Source organism: Electrophorus electricus, chromosome 16 (assembly GCF_041902795.1).
Source record: "Electrophorus electricus isolate QZ-2024a chromosome 16, ASM4190279v1, whole genome shotgun sequence".
In the NCBI taxonomy this organism is placed as follows: Eukaryota; Metazoa; Chordata; class Actinopteri; order Gymnotiformes; family Gymnotidae; genus Electrophorus; species Electrophorus electricus.
This window is the reverse complement of record NC_137512.1, coordinates 22162297-22181466: the sequence shown is the minus strand read 5'-3', so window position 1 is coordinate 22181466 and position 19170 is coordinate 22162297. Positions and strand designations below refer to the sequence as shown.

General features: G+C 44.5%; 1 protein-coding gene across 5 annotated transcripts; it reads left to right on the top strand.

Moving 5' to 3' along the window:
• Nucleotides 1-3158: 3158 nt before the first annotated feature.
• Nucleotides 3159-17910, top strand: tes (testis derived transcript (3 LIM domains)). Of its 5 annotated transcripts, none has more exons than XM_081699073.1 (8): nucleotides 3159-3319; nucleotides 5120-5205; nucleotides 6637-7144; nucleotides 7477-7890; nucleotides 9265-9480; nucleotides 9649-9807; nucleotides 14807-14871; nucleotides 17636-17910. In XM_081699073.1, coding segments are annotated over exons 1-8 (1476 nt in total). In that variant the 5' UTR covers nucleotides 3159-3292; the 3' UTR covers nucleotides 17637-17910. The 5 variants fall into 5 exon arrangements, with proteins under 5 accessions (XP_081555199.1, XP_026878051.2, XP_026878050.2 ...); XM_027022250.3 differs by having other exon boundaries at nucleotides 15973-17910; XM_027022249.3 differs by having other exon boundaries at nucleotides 15956-17910.
• Nucleotides 17911-19170: the final 1260 nt, after the last annotated feature.

Here is a 19170-nt window from a genome sequence, read left to right as displayed (position 1 = left end):
TTATATATTTTTTTATCTGACCTCATATTGCAATAAATAATTCAACACATATTTGTTTTGTTGGTGGTGGTGTTGTTTTTAAAAATAAAAACTGAAAGAATAAGTTCATCTCCTTTAACATTTATTTGAAAGGATAAATAGATCTCTCTTGCACCTTGCTTGAAGTTTCTGAGAGAGCCTTCAAACAGAATTTCCTTAATTGAAATACTGCATGAGCATTTTGTTCTAAAGAAAATAAAAAAACTTGTAACAAACTTGAAACGTCTTCTTGGCTGGCCTTTCTCTATGGGTTTACTTTGGACCGTAGAAACCTGCAGAGAAAGCTACAAGCACTCGGGCGCCATGAAAGCACAAATCTTGGGCATTTTAACTCCACCACCTGGAGAAGAGCATGGCTTGTGTTACATTAGAACTGCTGGGCCAGTGTATTTACCAATATATGTTTTTTACAGTGAAACTATGATGGCATTTACTGATAATTACGTACGAACTTTCCTTCGTTAGCGGCGTTGCAATCTGCTTGCGCCACATGCTGGATATGCAAGGTACTTCATGCTGAAAAACCCCCCCAATTCTTTCCACACTCATTGTGCGCAATACAAATCTCGCGCCACAGCTCATTTTGCGCTTAAGCATCGCGTCTCCTGATGCAGAAATGAGCTATGCTCAAAAGTAGACGCTTTAACATTTCGCATATTTCATGTTTTACAGGATGTTGCTATTGCTCATGACGTCATGCATGTGCAGGAGGAAATTACAGTGATTGCACTTTACCATTCCTGTCTTTATTTTTTGCCTTTATATGAGATTGATCGGAAGATTGTCTTAGCTGACTGTATTTGGGGTGTCTTTGGTTAAGCCCAGAAACATTTCACAGTTTGTTGAAACCTAATGTGAATAATTTGATTCAATTCGATTTAATTTTATTTATAGAAACAGGCTGTCTCAAAGTGGATTTACTGGAATACAGATCTACATAACGAATCACTGCTCTGGGACAGTATGTAGCATTTCACATATATTCGGGGTGCTGAATGTTTAGATTCTGGAATGTTAATCTGTCATTGCAAAAACAGAATAGCATAGCATTTGCATCACTCTACCCGTGCATCATTCATTATTCATTTGCATTATGATTTGAAATAAGGAAAAAATTTGTTTCTAGAAAATTATTGGAAAAAGCTTTGTGATTAAACATTGTAAAGGCCAGAACCATAAACCACTGCAACAGTGATCTTCCTCAAGAGTCAAAGCTGGCATAGCTGGAGTCAGCAGGAGTTACTGGCTGAAGAACACAAGGCCTAATCTACTCACTTCAAGCTACTTGCCACCCAGAAAATCCTGGTGTTAAAAAGAGGTAATGGTCAGTAAAAATGTTTGGAGAACCAGAAACAGGCTAATTTAATCATTAGTGAAGGGTAGCATTGCTGAGTAATCAGCAGAGTGCTGAGCTTTGAGGTCTAAATCTCTTATGGTGGTGAGAAAGTCTTACCTGAGCATTCTGGATCATGATCTCCTAGTGGCTCTCCTTATTCCAGGACGTCCATGATCACCTGCACCTTTTCTAATATATAAACTGTGGATGTCATTATTTTGTTTCACCTATATACAGACTCTGTCAAGATCTTTATACTGACTGTGCTGCTGACTTCCATGCTCCTTTTTTGGCCATGAAATATGAATCGTTAGCATCAACAATATAAGGACGTGAGCTGTAGTTTGACAGTCTGTTTCAATTTCTTGACCTTTAAGTGTGCTTGAGCTTTTAGTGATCTCAAAATGAGCCATAAAACCTGGCTAGTATAAGAAAACATTATAAGAGATTTTTCAGGGAAAAAAAAACAATTACATAACCCACACCCCTCTTCTGAAGTCATTTGTAGTAGTGCCCTCCACTGGACTGGTATATTTCTGCACACTGATCATAGCTTTGAGCCAGAGTTTCCAAAGCAGACTAATAGGCTCTTCCCACACCTTGTATCTACTTTGGTCTATAATCAGAATGAGGTAAATGCAATCGCATTTTTCAATGTTTCTATATTTTGTTTACACACACCATAAAACCACTTATTCCAATAATGTGTAAGATGTTAAACTGGAGAAGGGAACTGCATTCCTGTACTGAAGATTTAATCCTGTATAACATCCTAACATATACAGTATATAATGATTTTTCATGCATGCATGTTAGCTTTCATTATTTGGTCAGACTGGACATGCTGTGCAAGTAGTGATGTTAAAAGGTGTTTCCCTGTGTTATCTAGTTCATGTGCAGTCCATAGTGTCTGATAAATTTGCTCTGTTTGTCTCATGCCCTGCCCTTGCAAGTCATCTTGATGGTCCAAGTTCAGGCAGGTTTGGTTAAAATTGTAAAGCCCAATAAACAGGACTAAAAGAGTCTGCCTTTTATTGAGTCAGTGAACAAAAGGTCAGGTCACTTACTGATATAGCTAGGAAACACCCAATGTTTAAAGTATTGGTGTTTAATCTTGTATAACTCATAGATAAGTGTGGGATGTGTGGGACAAACTGGGTAGTTTGATTAAATCCAAGCACAACCTGTCATTATTTAATCTCTGAAGAAAAGAGATTAGTAGACTGTACTCTAAACTAGAGAACAAAATACATCCAGATGTTTCACATAAAAGCTTGGCTGATACAAATGGTGTCCCCTCATAATGGTGGAGTTCTCAACTGTGACACTCTCCACACCCAGCTGAGTAAACCACAGCTTCCTGTATCTATTCAGCACGGACGTCTCTAAGTAAAGTGCCATATTCTATATGTACTGTACTGTATGAGTACAATATAATTATGTGTGCTTCATAAAAATAAATGGTAGCGTCTCTGTGCACTTTGGACTGTCACATACCTATATGTGAGTAAGTAGCAATCTGAACCAACATCACATTTGTTAAACATATAACACATGTAAATTAAATAAACATTTAATATAGAAAATTAAATAATTGTAATGATGTAATATCAGAAACAATTTTCCATGTGTTTCTGTACATTATAATTTCAATGAACCGTAATTCGAATGCTGAAGGACTGCCTTGGTTTTGATTGGTAGTTTAAACACCCAGGTCGGTTACAATTGGTTGCGAGTCGCACGTTGTGAAATAACGGAAGTGTCCGTGGGTAACAATGAATCGAGTAGAAGTGAAAAAGGGAGGGCGAAAGTGTGAGCTCACTGTCCCCTCTGTCCTGCCTTAGTGCGCCCGTTCCGCTAAACTGACCGGATCAGCAACAACCCCGTGTCTTTGTTCAGATTTACTAAAGGCCGACGATGGAAATCGAGAAGGAAGTGAAAAAAGTAAGTTTGTTTTTGTTTGTTCGTGATGGCTCGTAGTAATTTGCGTTACTTAAGGTAAGTTAGATGGCAACGCCCAAAAGGTATATGGCTATAGCTAGCTGGAGCGGATCTAACAGCGCTGTCGGATTATTATTAATACTAATATTAATAATAATAATAATAATAATAATATTGCACATGAGTATTAAAAGGAAATGTAACCAGAACCGAGTCTTAATCAATACAGGAAACCGCGGCTAACTTTGAAATAATGAGCACTGAGCATAATAAATAATCGCAAATGTTTGGTTTTTTTTTTTATGTGTGTTTCGGCTCTAATAGTTTAACAAATCCGTTCACATTATTGCTTTAGTCACAATAAATAACTGATATTACTGTGGGGGTCTAGCAGAGGTCACATGGCTAGCCAAGACAAAGCTACAATGCGTGCTGCTGTTTTACAAGGTTGCGCGCGTCTGTATGCAACTTGGATAGTTGCGTGATTGGGCAAGTGCCATAAAACATGTAAAAGAACATGGTCGGAAACTGTACATAACTACGAAACCGGGGTTTAAATATGCATCAGGGCCCTCACTGCTTTGGCCGAGGGGCAGGTGCCAGCCAAGCCTACTAACTCACTGACCCCTTCCCACTAGTGTCAGCCAGCTGTCTGCGAATCAATGGTCGTCCTTCACTTAATACAGAAAATTCCCAACCTCAGCCTTCTGAATAGTTCAGTAATTCTGTATTCACCTGGCTAACCCAGTTCTCCCGGGATTGTACTCCCCCCCCCCCCCCCATATTTCTCTGTAATGAACCGAACTGTAATCCAATAAGTTGATTTACGTGTAATATAGACCAGGCCAAAACAAAAACTGTTTTTCACAAGTATGTCTCTCTATATCACTCTCCCATTGTGTGGCTAGTGGAAAATGATATTAGTTTTATGGTCCAGACTTGTAGTAACATATCAGTGTATTTGACTAAACAGAAAATCCTTGCCAAAGTCAGCTTGCTCTCATGGCTGTTGAGAGAATACGTTTGTGAAATATGATGTCATCAAGAAAGTGGAAACGAGTATATGAAGAGAGAAAGCATGAAGCTACCCATTCACAATGTGCAGCCCCCCCCCCCCCCCCCCGACAGTCCATTGCATTGACAGGCTTGGCCATTTACCGCACGATGCCGCAGAACCCAGACACAGACGCCATGAGGGGCAAACGGAGCTTCTTCGCATGTATTCATAGAGACGCAGACATGATTTGAGCCTCCCTGCCTTGTTTACTCCAATGACTCATCCGTCAGTCCCACGGCAGGGTCACTCCTCCATGAGGAAACTGCAATGAGAGGAGGAAAGGACTTGTGTTGTGAGAGCAGAAGGAGAATGCTGGAAGCCTCCAGGCTTGCTGCATATCCTCAGATGCTTGGCCTTATATAGACATCTCCACACTGGGCGCTGCAGGAGTGATCAGGAAGCCGTCATGCGGGAAGATTTTGGAAGCGATCTGCTATTACGACAGCAGAACTGAAAATGGCTCAAACGTATCATCATCAAAGTATGGCAGTGAAGTTCATGTTTTGTCCAGCACAAGCGAACAGAGAGAGAGAGACACAGCCTGTGGAAATAAAATGTTAAAGCCTTCAGTATTCAGCAAACATTGAATATCTCTCTCCTCTTTATAAGCAGGCCTGAATCCCAGTGGGTCTTGCCTGAACTGTTGTGTGGGGGGGGGGGGGGGGACCTGCTATAAAAATGAGATGTCCTTTAAAAACTGTGTGTATGTGCTGACTAGCTAGTGGTACCCTGTGCTTTGTTGGCAGATGACCCTGGGACATGAGATAGGAGCTGGAGCTGCCTGTCTGAAATGCAAGGAGAAGTGTGAAGGCTTTGAGCTCCACTTCTGGAGGTTTGTACAGATCTCCTTCTCCTCCTCCTCCTCCTTCTGTGTTTTTATACACCAGTGACTTTTGCTGCATTCTATGTCAGTCGCGTGTGCTTTGTTCTCACTAAACATTGATGTGTATTCAATCATTCTGTTACTTTCAGACATGTGTAGGGTTTGGATCACTTATTAATTGATATTGATATAGTTATTCTTCTTCCAATGTATGTCACTCTTTATTTTGGATGACATCTGAAGAGAAGCCTGATTCAGGCTTGGCCTGCAATAGGGGGCGTTTATGCCATTGGCTCTGCTTGGCTAGTTTTCCTGAAGGAGACACGGCAGGTGTCAGCGTGCCAGCTGTACCCTGCTTCATCTCCACAGCAGACGTTTTCAGAAGCCCTTCAGACTGGGGAGCTGGTGCAGGCATTGTGACATTCATGGCTCTGCAGAGTCACAGGAAATGACTTTATGTACAGCCTGTGTCCACAGCAGCAGCACTGTGCAGCTCAACCAGCGTTAGCTGCTTTGCTGCACCACCACCACCAGTCCTCCGTATTTAACTATAATTAAATAAGGGCCATAATAAAGTACGAAATGTCAAAAAGGGGCCACTCCTGTAAAAGGTCTCTCTTTCTCTGCTGCATTTAAAACTTCATGTTTCTGCCTATGTGTCCGTCAAATGGAAGAAGAGGATCTAGTCTTACTTTTTATCTTTTAAAGAGCCCACACAGGTGACGACCATTAATGCAGACAACACCTTGTTCGTGATCAAAGAAACAGCACATAATTAAGGGCTGCCAGACTGTCTCATGCTGCCTCTCTTAAATGGATTTTCAAATTGCAAAATATGCACCATGAGTCAACAGAGGCATAACTGAACCTCACTTTGTTTTTCTGGATTGAGTTCTGAGGAGCACATACATGCTGAAGAACTCTGTTTGGAGCACATTTTAAGCCCTGCCAGGGCTACCAAGGTATACGGCCATAGGAGTTCAGATCAGGTGCCATATCATGGGTTACCAGGGGCAGTTTGATTCAGCCACATGAGAGTCTTAATCCTTGCAACTGGTTTGTCATTTTATGTATCCCTAAGTAACTTTAATGCACATGTTTTTCTTGAGAATGATTTGGTATTTCTGTATTTAAAGCACATTGCTCCTCAGCTTTGGTTTTTCCCCTTTTGGCTCATGTTTTACATGCCCAGCAGTACAAACCTGTGATGTATTATTCCAGAGAAATCAGGTTTCACCAGAGTCCACTCTGTCCTGGCATGGATTTTTTTTGCAGGGTTTCTGGTTTATTTCCTTTGTATTTTATGGTTTGTATAAATAACAGATGGATGCTTATCTTATGCTGGTGAAATGGTGTGTAAAATTCCCCTGCAAGTGCAGTTAATTATGCAACAATACCACACGATCTCCTTCAACCTTTGGTCCTTTTTGCTTTTTCCAGAAAGATCTGCCGGAATTGTAAGTGTGGCATTGAGGACCACGATGTGCAGCTGCAGTCGGAGGAGAACCAGAAGGTGGGCCGCCTGTTTGAGGACACGAAGTACACGGGCCTCATAGCCAAGCTGAAGAGAGACGGGGTGCCCACCTATCGCGGCAACCAGGTCACCATATCCATTGCCACCCCTGCCGTTGGCACTGCCGTGCCTGTCCCAGCGGCTGTGACCGCGGCTGTGCTCGTGCCGGGCATTGCCGCCACCCCTGGTGCTCCCTCTGGACCTGCCCATGAACCACCTTCTGGACATGCCCACAGTCCGCCCTCTGCCACCGCCCACGGTGCTTCCTTTGTTCCGGCTCCAGGTGCACATTCTGGCCCCACCCCTGGTGCCCCCGCTGCCCACGCCCCTGGTGCTGGCACTGCCCCTGCCATCCCTGCTGTGATGCCCGCCAGAAAAGATGTGGTCAAAGCCATCACCTACGAGTGGGCTCCCCCTGGGGTTAACCCGAGCTTGGTAAGTGTCTCGGTATGGCAACCACTGGAGGGGCTATTTCACTTTTCAAATGTATTTTATGGTTTGTATAAATACACATTCGATGGGATGAGGTATATGTTTATAAATATGGCTGTTTGCTCCGTGGTTTTTGAAAATGTAACTTGTCCTGTAGAGGTCATTGTTTCACTTCATTTCTAATTGTTTTCTAGTGTCTATACTGTGCCAAACTGGGCATTTATGCTGTCACATTTTCAAGCACGTGGGAGGAACTGGCTCTTTGTCCCTCGTTTCTTTCTCTCTCTCTCTGCCCCCCCAAGTCCTCTCCATAACAAGGCTTGCTCTTACCACAGGCTCTGCGCTACATGGAGCTACTCCCTCCGGAGCGCAGGCCTATAGCGGGCACGCAGGGGGCAGACTACCGCAAGAAGCAGATGGCCAAACAGCTCCCAGAACACGACCAGGACCCGGAGCGTTGCCACGAGCTCTCGCCTGCCGAGGTCCAACAGATGGAGCAGTACGTGCGCAAGTACAAGGACGAGGCCCTGGGGGTCGGAGACCTGACCCTGCCGGAGGAGATGGCCGCAGCCGCCGGCCCTGCTGGGGTGAAGGGTCTTCAGAGTCCAGGCGCTGGAGCCAAGCCCGTGTCCGGAGCTCCGGGAGCCAGGACTGGGCCAGCGTCAGGAGACCAGGCTGTGGCAGCTGTAGGCAGGGCTGGAATGCCAGACGCACCGGGAGCTGGAAACAGCAGTCCTGCTGGTAGCTATGTAAGTGCCACACCCATAAGCTACAGCCAGAGATGGAGATGGCATAGAGACCTCTGATGGCATTGCTGAGTTGGAGGCATTTCAGAAGGGATCTGCATTAAAGTAGGCATTCTGCAAAAATAAGTCCTATTTAAAAAACCCTGGAGGGTTCAGAAATATTGTTACATTTAGGACATGAATGCATGAATACCACTCTTTGGACTAGTAGCAAGAAGATCTGAATAGAGGAGAGAGTTTGTAAAGTTGTCAGCTCATTAGAAGTGTTCACTGAGTTACCAGTTTAATAAGTACACCTACACTATAACTGTTGCTAGGCAATTTAACATGTACCATTTGGTTAAAACCAAATCACGTACAAAAAAAGGCCAATAAGGTTTTGGCACAATGTACACAGGGTGAAGGACTGCAGTGTGCTCAGATAAGTGGCTTGAGATGACAATAATATTGCCAAGAGTGGTGAATTACAACTTGCTTAAAAATGCATAGCAGTCTCATATAACTACACTACAACTACAGCTATAGAGTAGGTTGAAGTACCTTGAAGCACTAGTGCCTGATTTACTAAATTTATTTCAATTTCTTGCTTTAGCTGAATGATGATTTAATAAGCAATATTCAATGAAAATCTAAAATTATAATAGGTGATTCCATTGACAGTTATACCAAATATTCACATATACCTTGTCTCTTAATTTTGATATTTTAAGCATTCATAGGATAGCAATACCTAATTCCCACCACCAGATGGAGCCATCTAATGAGCTATTCTGCACGACATGTTGCTTGTAATGTTCAGATGGCACACGGTCCCTTCTCACAGATTTCCCTTTTAACTGTGAGTGACCTAGAATGAGTCACCCTCTCTGTGCTTCCTAGCTAACTGAATGAGCATTGTCCTTTAAGTGTAGGTGCTCCTAAATTGTTGCTCAGGCACCATATTAAGACCCATCATTTGTTCATTTGTGCTCTGGCTTATTTTAGCTGCCTAACCAAAAATACAATACAAGTAAGAGGCAAGTTAGGAATTTGGGAATCTCTGGCAGGGACATTTATTCTGTACAAACCCCATATTGCCGCCCCCCTCCATCATGGTTTCTTTAGCTAAAGGCAGAAGCACCCCCCCCCCCCCCCCCCGAAAAAGTTATACTCATTCTGTAGTCTGGCATACAACAAGCTTAGAGCAATGACTCTTCTGAAGGCCTGACACCATTTAGGGCTTGAGCTCTCTAACTGAGGACGATTCGTGGCATGTAAGTGTATTTGGTGGCCCTCTGCCTTCCATTGGAACTGATCTCTTCTCTTGTTCTGCGAGCCCTGTGCATGTGAGTGTCCTCGCCCTCCAGGCTGAGTGCCTGCCTGTTGTACCCCCTGCAGATGTGCCACCACTGCCAGCAGGAGATGAGGCGGGGCGAGCCGGCTGTCTACGCCGAGCGGGCCGGCTACGACAAACTGTGGCACCCCGCCTGCTTCGTGTGCTGCGCATGTAAGGAGCTGCTGGTGGACATGATCTACTTCTGGAAAAAGGGCCAGCTGTATTGTGGCCGTCACTATGGCGACAGCGAGAAGCCTCGCTGCGGAGGGTGCGATGAGGTGAGGGCATTTGGTTGTGGGGGAGAAAAGTTTTTGAAGTGGGTTTATAACAGATGTGCTTTGAGCTTTATGTAGTTTGATTGACCTTTGTAATGATCTCCTGAGTTTGTTGTCATACAAATTTTAATTTTGCTTTGTTGTGTGTGTGTGTGTGTGTGTGTGTGTTAGCTCATCTTCAGTAACGAGTACACTCAGGCTGAAGGGCAGAACTGGCATCTGAAGCACTTCTGCTGTTTTGACTGCGACTGCATTTTGGCGGGAGAAACCTACGTCATGGAGAAGGACAAGCCCATCTGCAAGCCCTGCTACATGAAGAACCATGCTGTGGTAAACAGAAACTCACACTCATGCTTGTTTCTTTTTCTCTCGCTCTTTTCCTGTCTGCATGTGTAGTCATGAGATCTAATATTTGACTAACAATTGTGCTGTGAAAAGCTCATTACCAAAATATTTCACTACCAAATGGCCCCAGTTTCCTTCCTTGAGGATTTCATCTGCCTCTGATCAGTGGTGGTGGGGAATAAATACTCATGCCATCTTTTACTGTTATGAAACAAACTTTTCTCTCTACTTCAGCACAACCCCTAAGCGCAAGAGGCTAGGTGAGGGCTCAGCGTGCGCTACAGAAATCATTAGCAAAGGCATTTTTTACAACTTTGTGCTACCAGCAGGAATAGCGTGTGCCAAGCATCCATGTTGGCTCTGGAGCAGGTGATGAGGATTAGGAAAGTGCGAGTGACGTGATGATGAAAGGATGGAGAATAAGAGCGACACCCCCACGCAACACCATTCCTCCCCCCTCATTTGCCCATTTCAGTTGGCTTGTTTGTTTGGGAAGGGCCTAGATGGAAACACATGGCCTGAAATTAAATGTATTTCTGCCTCCGGGGCCAGAAGCATTTGGGAGCACCGGGGGTGGTGTTTGCTCAGATGATGGGTGATATGGCTTAAATGGGCGGAATGAGGAGAAGACGGATATATGAAATGAGATGTATGTTCCTAATGTGCGTGCATGTGTGTTCATGCATGCGTGCGTGTGTTTGTGTGTGCATGCCTCTGCAGCACTGCACAGCGTGTCAGGGTCCCATCGAGCCCGAGGCCCAGCGCGTGTCTTATGGGGAGCACCACTGGCACGCAGAGCCCAACTGCTTCCGCTGCTCCGGCTGCTCCAAGTGCCTGATGGGCCAGCGCTTCATGGCCCTGCAGGGCAAGCTGCTCTGCTCCGTCGAGTGCAAGAAGAAATTCATGACTTCATAAAGGACCCAGCACTGCGGTGCTGTGATTCACGGCCCAGAGCCCCAGAGTTTCAGAATACACTGTCATTAATAATAATAATAATAATAATAATATTAACTTTCATCTTTTAATAAGATCTTCCAGGGCAGTGTATTTTGCATACGGTGGCCTGGAGGTAATCAGCAGTACAGTAAAAGTCAGTCAGTCAGGGAAGAAGGTCCTCTGTAGTAATAGACCAGTCTCTGCCTATAGACTCTCTACTCCCATCCCATGTCCCAGCAGGTCACATGGGATGGACAGGTGGACTCTGTTCTGCTATGGCTGCCCTAGGACAGCTTAGCCCAGTATTAGAACCTCTAAAGCAGTGGTCCAGGTCCATATTTTCAGCTAAGCCATTTAGTATTCTTCTCATTTGAGTCTCTCTTTTGAGTGCTATTTTCCCCCTCTCTGATCACTGAAATTGCACTTTATTTAGTTTTCTCACTTCCCCTGATTCGTAACAAAATAAATAACTAAAAAAGTAAGGGTTGGTGTGCTTTTTTTTTTTATTAGATGAAACTGCGTTATCACATTACGAAGTGTTCTGGAATTCATATGCTCTATCGCGGTTGTGCAATTAATATTTTATTACTTGCAAAATATCTTCACAGATGCACTTTACAGTCGTATAAAGGACTATAATTAGTCCCTGCCCCGGCTCGGCAGGGTTCCGTGCGTCCTTGGGGTCGCTCGTGCTGCGGGGTAATACCTTAGCTATTCCGCCACTGAGAAGTATGTGGCCTAGCTGGCGTTCATGGAAAAAGGCGAGCGCGATGCAATGGGTTTTCACGCAACTGGAAACCTGCACAATTCCAGGAAGCCCGGTGGTTATGATGTGCTATTGTTGTTGTATTTTGTGTGTAATGGTAGCGAGTTTTAAGTTTGTGACGCCATTACCTCCGTGTGCTGCACTCCGAGGCTCGCCCCTGCTCAAGCCCTTTCAGCTCTCCCTACACTTGGGCGGTTTAACAGGAGGGAATTCTTTCCCTCGATGTCATCCTCCTCGGGCAAATTTGCATGGCGCTTTCCATGCCAAGCGTGGGGCTGGGGCTGGGGGGTTGTGTTACAGTGTGTGTGGCGTTTTAACTGAGTTTGAGCAAGGTTCGGGCTTCACCCAGTGACCCCTCTTCCCCTGATCCGTATCTGGCCTAAATGAGTCAACGATCCACGGTGCGCAGAAACAAAGACGGGAAGGTTCGCAAGGGCCTCGTCTCCTGTTTCCATTACAGATTTCCCCACTTTGGCATAGGGTGGAACGCAACCGGCTCGGTTGGTATTCGAGCCTAAACCGTGGTTCCGCCGAGCGAAGCCGGAGCCGTCGTCTGGGACTTAAACCAAGCTGATCACGAAGACCGTTTACAAGCGTATACAAGCTTCTCTTAAACTCTCCCAGCTGTGTCAGTTACGTGGATTGCGGTCAGACTGGCAGACCAGCTACGAACCGGTCCTAGTACTCGACTGATTTTATTGCTGTTTTCACTTAAAACGAATCGTTAACTGCTCCTTTTGTAGTGGTAATGGAAATAATATACACTTGTCCGAAACCATTTTGACAACACATGATATAATCGACTGCATTATCATTATGAAAGAAGCAGGTGGCTGTTAATTAAATGAAGGCGAAGGTTGTACTTATTTTAATTAAACTCTCTGCAGTGCCATTCAGTTTAAATAGACTTGTGAATTCGTCACACTACATTCTTCCTTTTACAAAAACCTGCCTTACCTGTCCATTGTTTTTGCCAAGTACAGTTAGTCCTGTAGGGGGTGCTCTTCCGCACCCATGAAGTAATTCGACTTATCTGCGTGTTTGTCCAGTTTTAGAACTTCATAGCAGGTCCACAGACACCTGCTAATTAAGAGAGACAGGAACAGCAAAACACCTGGCGCCTACTGAGAAATGCCAAAGAAATGTCAGCAGCAAGAGAGGGAGACAAAGAAAAGGATGGATACCACATATCCAGAGAGAGAGAGAGAGAGAGAGAGAGAGAGAAAAGGAAGGATACCACACATCTAGAGAGAGAGAGAGAGAGAGGGAGTGAGTGTGTGTGTGTGTGTGTGTGTGTGCTTGACACATGTAAGTGCACCGTCAGACTGACTAGGAGCCCATGGCGAAAGAGTTAGAGTGTTTGCTGTATTGCAAGACTGACTTTGCAACAGCACTTATACAAGTATTGAAACTTGGTAGGGAGTCTAATGGAATGCTGTGCAGCCTCCTTTTATCTTTCCAAAGCACCCTTCACCCCTCGGCTCTCTGTAAACTGAAAACAACCCTCTTGTCTCATGGAGTTCACGCGGTGATTATTCTGGAGTGGGAGTGACCCTGAGCTGAGTATTCCCCGTGGATGAATGATGGGGGGTTTTGGACATGATGTTCTCGCCTGTTTTCACCAGTGCCGAGCTGTCCTGATCTGAAACTGTGGTGCAGTGTTTGCCCCGGGCTGTTAGGGATGACTCATTCCGACCGGCTCTCGTCTCTATTGCCTGGACTTGCTCACTGATCATCCATGCAGAGACCTACAGGAAAAGCCTGGTTCTACTCATGGGGCTTCTTCTATTTGTTACCATAACCTGCATGATCACTTTTTCCATTGTTTTATGTTTGCCCCATCACTCTGACATCCACCCACCTATGTCTCTTTTGCGCCCCCCCCCCCCCCCCCCCAGCCAAGCAGCTGTTTGATGAACCACACCCAGTCGGAGAAATACCTGTCTCTGTACGTGGTCTAGGAATCGAAGCTCATGTGTTATCCAGATTCCTCGCAAATGATGGGATAAGAATTGGAGTTTAAAAAGACTCTTGGCATTATCACTAGCAGGGAGAGCATGGAAAATAAAGATTTATTATGAAATATATTTATCTAGGCAATGGAAGAACATATATGCATAATGGATTATATGAGAATTCCATGGATATCAGTCAATAGAGTTAATAAAACATGTTTGTGATGTACTGTATTTTTTTTTTACACATTCTTTAGTGTTTTATGAGGTAGTGGCTCACACAGTGCTGCATGTAACTGCTGTTCTTACGTTAATCTATATATCAAATTCTGACAGTTGTGATAGGATAAACACTAACTAACATTACCTTTTGTGCCTTCTGGCATTTTAGGGATCTGGTAATGGCTGATGTAGTAGTCTGCAGCCCTGAGATGTATACGTGTCTCTCCTCACCTGAAGATACGATCTGTGATGAGCATGGCGATGAGTGAGAGGTCACCAGGCAGTGTGGGACAGCACACAGGGCATTGTGGGTAGTGATGTAGGAGGCCCTAAAACCAGGCCAGCACTGAGGAGCGATTGGAGGGTGTTCCCTGTGTCATAGCAACAGCCTCCGCTTATGCACGATCAGTCAGGGCTCCTCCCAGGTGTCGATCATGAAAACATCGTTTTTCAAGGCAGGTATATGATACTTTAAACGAAAACATATTTTAAATTATAATTGCTAAATTCTATCTTTAAATGATAAAATATACTTAAAAATACTATATTTAAACACTTCTGAGTCAATATAGGACAGTCTGGAGAGAGGTCATTATGAGATTTTACTAAAATATGAGTGCATAAGCAAGCTTTCTGCGCAGCTGCCTGATTGGTCCTGGTGTAATGTGTTTTTGCTAAGCGTTTTTCCTAGCATGTGGACAGCACTGTGAGTGCCCACAGGTCTCATCGCTATAAGCAGTCGCAGCCACTCTGCTCCCTCTGCCTGCTCTCCTAACTGTTTCCCTTTCCTGCCATTGTACAAAGCTCTGTTTCCCTCTGCACACGCTGGAACAAATCATTCACGTCCACTAGAGCACAAAGCTAACCGGCAAACAGATCCTGGCAAGAAATCGCCCGTGGTCAGACAGGCATGGAATTGTAGCGTGGGGTATGTATGCACTGGGATGTAATACACTACAGAGTGCAGTATTGTGATATGTAAATATGTAAAGTTCATTTGTTGTCATGATCTGTGGTGTTCCTGTTACAGTGCTTGTGCTGCTCTGTGCCTATTGGGCTTGATTTAGCCTGTCCTGAACATGTTGACTTCCTGTCGTCTGCTCAGGACTCGGGACAGAAAAGGGAAGGTACTCTCTTCAGCCCACAGCCTCGACCAGTGACCAGTAGATGGTAAGGAAACGCCCACCAAGCTGCGTGATGTTGCATGAATAAACGGATTCTCTCAGAGTCCAGCTCCCCTCCCCCATCATCTACCCCGTGTGCGTGTGGACTTCTGCCATTTGACTCACTTTGGCAAAGGACATTGACCCCTCATTGGAAGCAGATGTAAAAAATGTCCAAATTAAGAGAATATCCCATGGGAGAAAGGAAAATCTGAGGAGAAATGTCCCTTTATGTGTACCATACACTCGTCCTTTTCAAGTAAGAAAGCACCCATTGTGCACTTGAATGCAAAACACCTAACCTGTCCTACCGTGACATGTAAATAGATTTATATAATTTCCTCATTTTGATGACAAATACATAAATGACTTAAATTTGTGTAAACAGACCCAGAGCTGAGTGTTTGTCGCTCAGTGTGGTACAGTATTCATTATAATAACTAGCTGCATAAACTCCGCAGCCCCCTGGAGGGGAAAACGTTTATGACACCTTTAACTAACTGTTACATGAGTAAGCCCTTAACCCTAACCTTGCCCCACCGAACACGTGAAGCATTTGAAGTATAGCTTTAATAAGGTATTTAAAAACTGTATTAAAAAGTAGCACATTATACCAGACTGTCCACAGTTTGCTGGGTGTGCAGACAGAGGCCCTGCCGCTGTGCTGGCCAGCTGATGCGGAATGATTCATGGGCTAATGAATGTCCCAAGTCTGAGTCTTGGGCTGCCTTCTATGGTCATGGATTTCTCCTCTCGTGAAGTGGAGCTGGGATTTCAGGCGGCGCCGTCCCTGCGTAACAGGGAAGGGAGCTGTTTCTGGTTACAAGAGAGGTGAATAATGAGGGGTGTGGCATATACACACTAGTGCCTCTCGCACACTTTCATACACAACAGCATTTGTGATTGCAGGATTGACAAGATACAGAGTCTTTTAAATGTATGTATATGTGTGCAAGAGCTTTTCTACGTGTACGAAAGAGCGAGCAGAATATACACGCTGTACAGTAAAAGGCCATTAGGGCCACAGTATTTACATAACTTTCTTGTGCTGATAACCTTGGTCTCTGCTGTTGCTCTCCCCGAGCTTATAGGATCTGTTTCTCCACAGCGTGGGAGGAGGGAAATAGTGAGTCGGAGCTGTGCACCGCCTGAGCTATGAAATTCTCTGGAATGCCATGAGAGGGGATTCCGTTCAGGATGACCCTTCTCCCTCCTGCTACTGCCTCTCCCTACTGCTGGCTGACATCACCGTGGTATCACCTCACCACGAAGGACTGTGGGGGCGGAGGTCAGAGACTCCTGGCTCCGTGCTGGATGGCCATTTCTCACCACCCTTCTCCTTTTCCACTCCTCTATGTTTTCCTGGGAAGAAGAAGACGGAAAAAAAAATCCCATTTCACAAGAGAAAGCGAGTGTTGCACTGATGGCAAGCATGTGAACAAAACAGGGAGACCCCTATCTCTCTTTTTGCTGTGATAGGTTACAAAGGGATGGACTGGGTGTCTCAGTTGACCTTGTGTTGACCCTTTGACCCTACTCAGAAAGTAAAAGCCTAGTCAGGTGCAATGTTAGTTCTACGGCCGAGAGTTCAAATTCCTCTGCAATTCCTCTGCAGTGCTCCAGCAGTCAATAGTCCGGAATACCACACAATTGCTCTGTTCTTGCCAACTCTTAGCTGGGTCATCAGCAGGGTCACATATGCAGAACAGTGTGGCTAGCAACGTCCTCCAAATGCACCCGACTGCCCTGTGGTGCTGCGTGAGCAGAGCGGTAGGAAGGGTGGCCTCTCCCCCCTCATGACATGAAGGAAGCTCATGCTTAGCGAACCCTCACCTAGTGCTGCCCTGGTCATGGAGTTTTAGCACTTCAATACTGAGGCCTGAACACATCTACCAAATACTGTGTGAGTCTGTAATATTCAGGCTATGAATCCATTTAGGTAGTGAAACCTTAGTGAAACTCTAAGCCCTGAAGACCAGGATAATGGGAATGATTTGAGCATGCATTAAACACTAACTTTTTTTGGAATCCCTTTAGGCTGCATTTTAGGTTGTACAGATACAGGGACTATAGGTAATGTGTTTGATAGCCAACCTCCAGTCCATTTGTCACTGGTTAATTTCTGACTACAGGACTACTGCTGCGATGTTATTTTGGTAGAGGGAAATTCTCAGCACAGCAGCAATACTGACATGGTAGTGGCATGATGCTGAGATACTGAGACAGTGTGAGAATGTCAGGCAACACAGTGCTGCTGAAGTATTTACATATCACTGCTGGGTTTAGAGAGGCCTGCCAGCCACAACGGTCAACACCAGTTCTCTTGTCACCAGCTGACCAATGATGAGCCTGGAATGGCCTAACACACAAAATGTGCATGACAACAAATGTACCACTGTCTAACTTCACATCTGTGAGTTATTTCTGATAAGTAAATTGTTTCGAATTAGGTGAGTGGTGAATATACCACATCCAAACTCCACATTCGTCAGAACGTTTGTCTTTTAGAACATGACTAAATATACAATATAAGAGCCTACAGGCAATAGACATGCCAGAACAAAGAAGAGAATCCTCAACTCCACAACAAAAGCATGTGTGGGATTGCTCCCTGGTTTCTTGGAAAAGTAATTAAATGGATGCGATTATCTGATTGCTAGTGCAGCTTTCCAGGGCATGATCTGTGGGCATGGTTTTGTGATTATGGCTGGCTTGCTCCAGCTGACCTGCTCTGTGTTCCCGGGAACCTCACTCACATCTTGTGTCTGCAGAGCTGGTCCGTGCTTGCTGGAGGAATGTGTTTCTGGGAATGTAACCTCGGCGCTCGAGCCAGCACTGCTCCGACCAAGTCTCAAGAACAGCGAGATCCTCGTGCACACCTGCTGGACATGTGTCTGAGTTCTGTTGTCACCCTGCTGTGTTTTCAAAACTTGGTATTTATGTACTTAACTGGGCCTAATGGTTTGATAATGGAGAAGGCTGTTAAATAGAATTATGCAGGTTATTGGCAAGAACCTTGCATTAAACAAAATCCATGAAAAATCTTTCCAGGGTGTACTATGAAGTTACTGATGCATGCTTTGGCCACACATTACAAGAGCAACTGGGATGAGCTGTGCTCTTTTAAAACTAACTACTTTCTCAGATCAGAGAGCCAGGGTGTCCATTTTATCTAAGCACAAGAGTTCACTGAGGATCCATGGTGCTCTCTGTGTGTATAGCTTTCAGTTTGCCTCCACTCATGTTTAGGTCTCTGGCTTTGCTGTATTAAATACTATGAAGCTGTGCTATTTGGGTTTGTTGAATCGGTTAAGGCATACATATCCCAGAATACTTTGTTACATTTTTCCTCCCACTTTGGGAATGTACATCTCTGAAAACAGAATGCCAGCGTCTGTTCCATGGTAAAACGTACTGATAGCATTCTCTGTAATGTTTTCAAAGGACATGAACCAGGCAGATAAGTCAACTGTGCTGAATTTTTTTTTAATTCTGAGGTAATGCTATACAAGGCATGGATGTATCGAGAAAGGGTTCCACAGTCTCTCAGTCATCCTGCATCTCTCACTCCTTTTTCCCTTTACTTCACCTCTGACATACCCCACTGCAGCTGGAAATACGTACAGTGTTAACTGGCAGTTCCCTCTGAAGAATTATTTCAAAATACATTGTGTTGCTGTTTATTTATGCATTGATGCCTTTGACAGAAAGCTGAAACTGCATCATAGTTGAATCTTCCAATAGGACAGTGATCCAACGCATGCTTCCAAATCCACATGAGAATGGCTCGCAGACTCAAGCTTTTGCAACAATCACCCCAGCCTTCTGAGAAGTCCCCTTTGTATTGTCCCACCTCATCCAGCCTTATGACAGACTTAAGAGAAGAAGTGCTGTTATCTTGAACAAGGGATATTACCCAGAACATTAAATACAGGTTTGCCAGCGACTGTGACGAGTGTTTTTGAGGAAAAATTGTTTTTACAAACATTTTTCTTGAGGTAATTGTACCTCCCTGTTAGATTAGATTTCATGTATATTTTTCATTTGAGATAACACTGATGAACAACTTAACACCACCTGTACCTAGACCAGAGAGCTCTGGGGAACACTGTATATAGTTTGGGTTTGTCAGAAAGGGGAAGGACTGTTGTTTGTTACTTGACTTACTTATGTCTTTCCTCAATACATTCCCCTTTAGTAAGCCCAGCCAGTGCGAGACATGACACTCTGTGTGATTGAGAAAACCTGTTTCACCTCATCTGTCAGTGAACAGTAATCACCCTGGACTGTTAACATTTCTCTCATT

Bases quoted from the DNA above. Each gene is read 5' to 3' on its own strand.
- tes (XM_027022248.3), top strand. From the start codon at position 3,293: ATGGAAATCGAGAAGGAAGTGAAAAAA. The intron at 5,206-6,636 runs GTTTGTACAGAT...TGCTTTTTCCAG, and splicing joins TTTGAGCTCCACTTCTGGAG to AAAGATCTGCCGGAATTGTA. The intron at 9,481-9,648 runs GTGAGGGCATTT...TGTGTGTGTTAG, and splicing joins GCTGCGGAGGGTGCGATGAG to CTCATCTTCAGTAACGAGTA.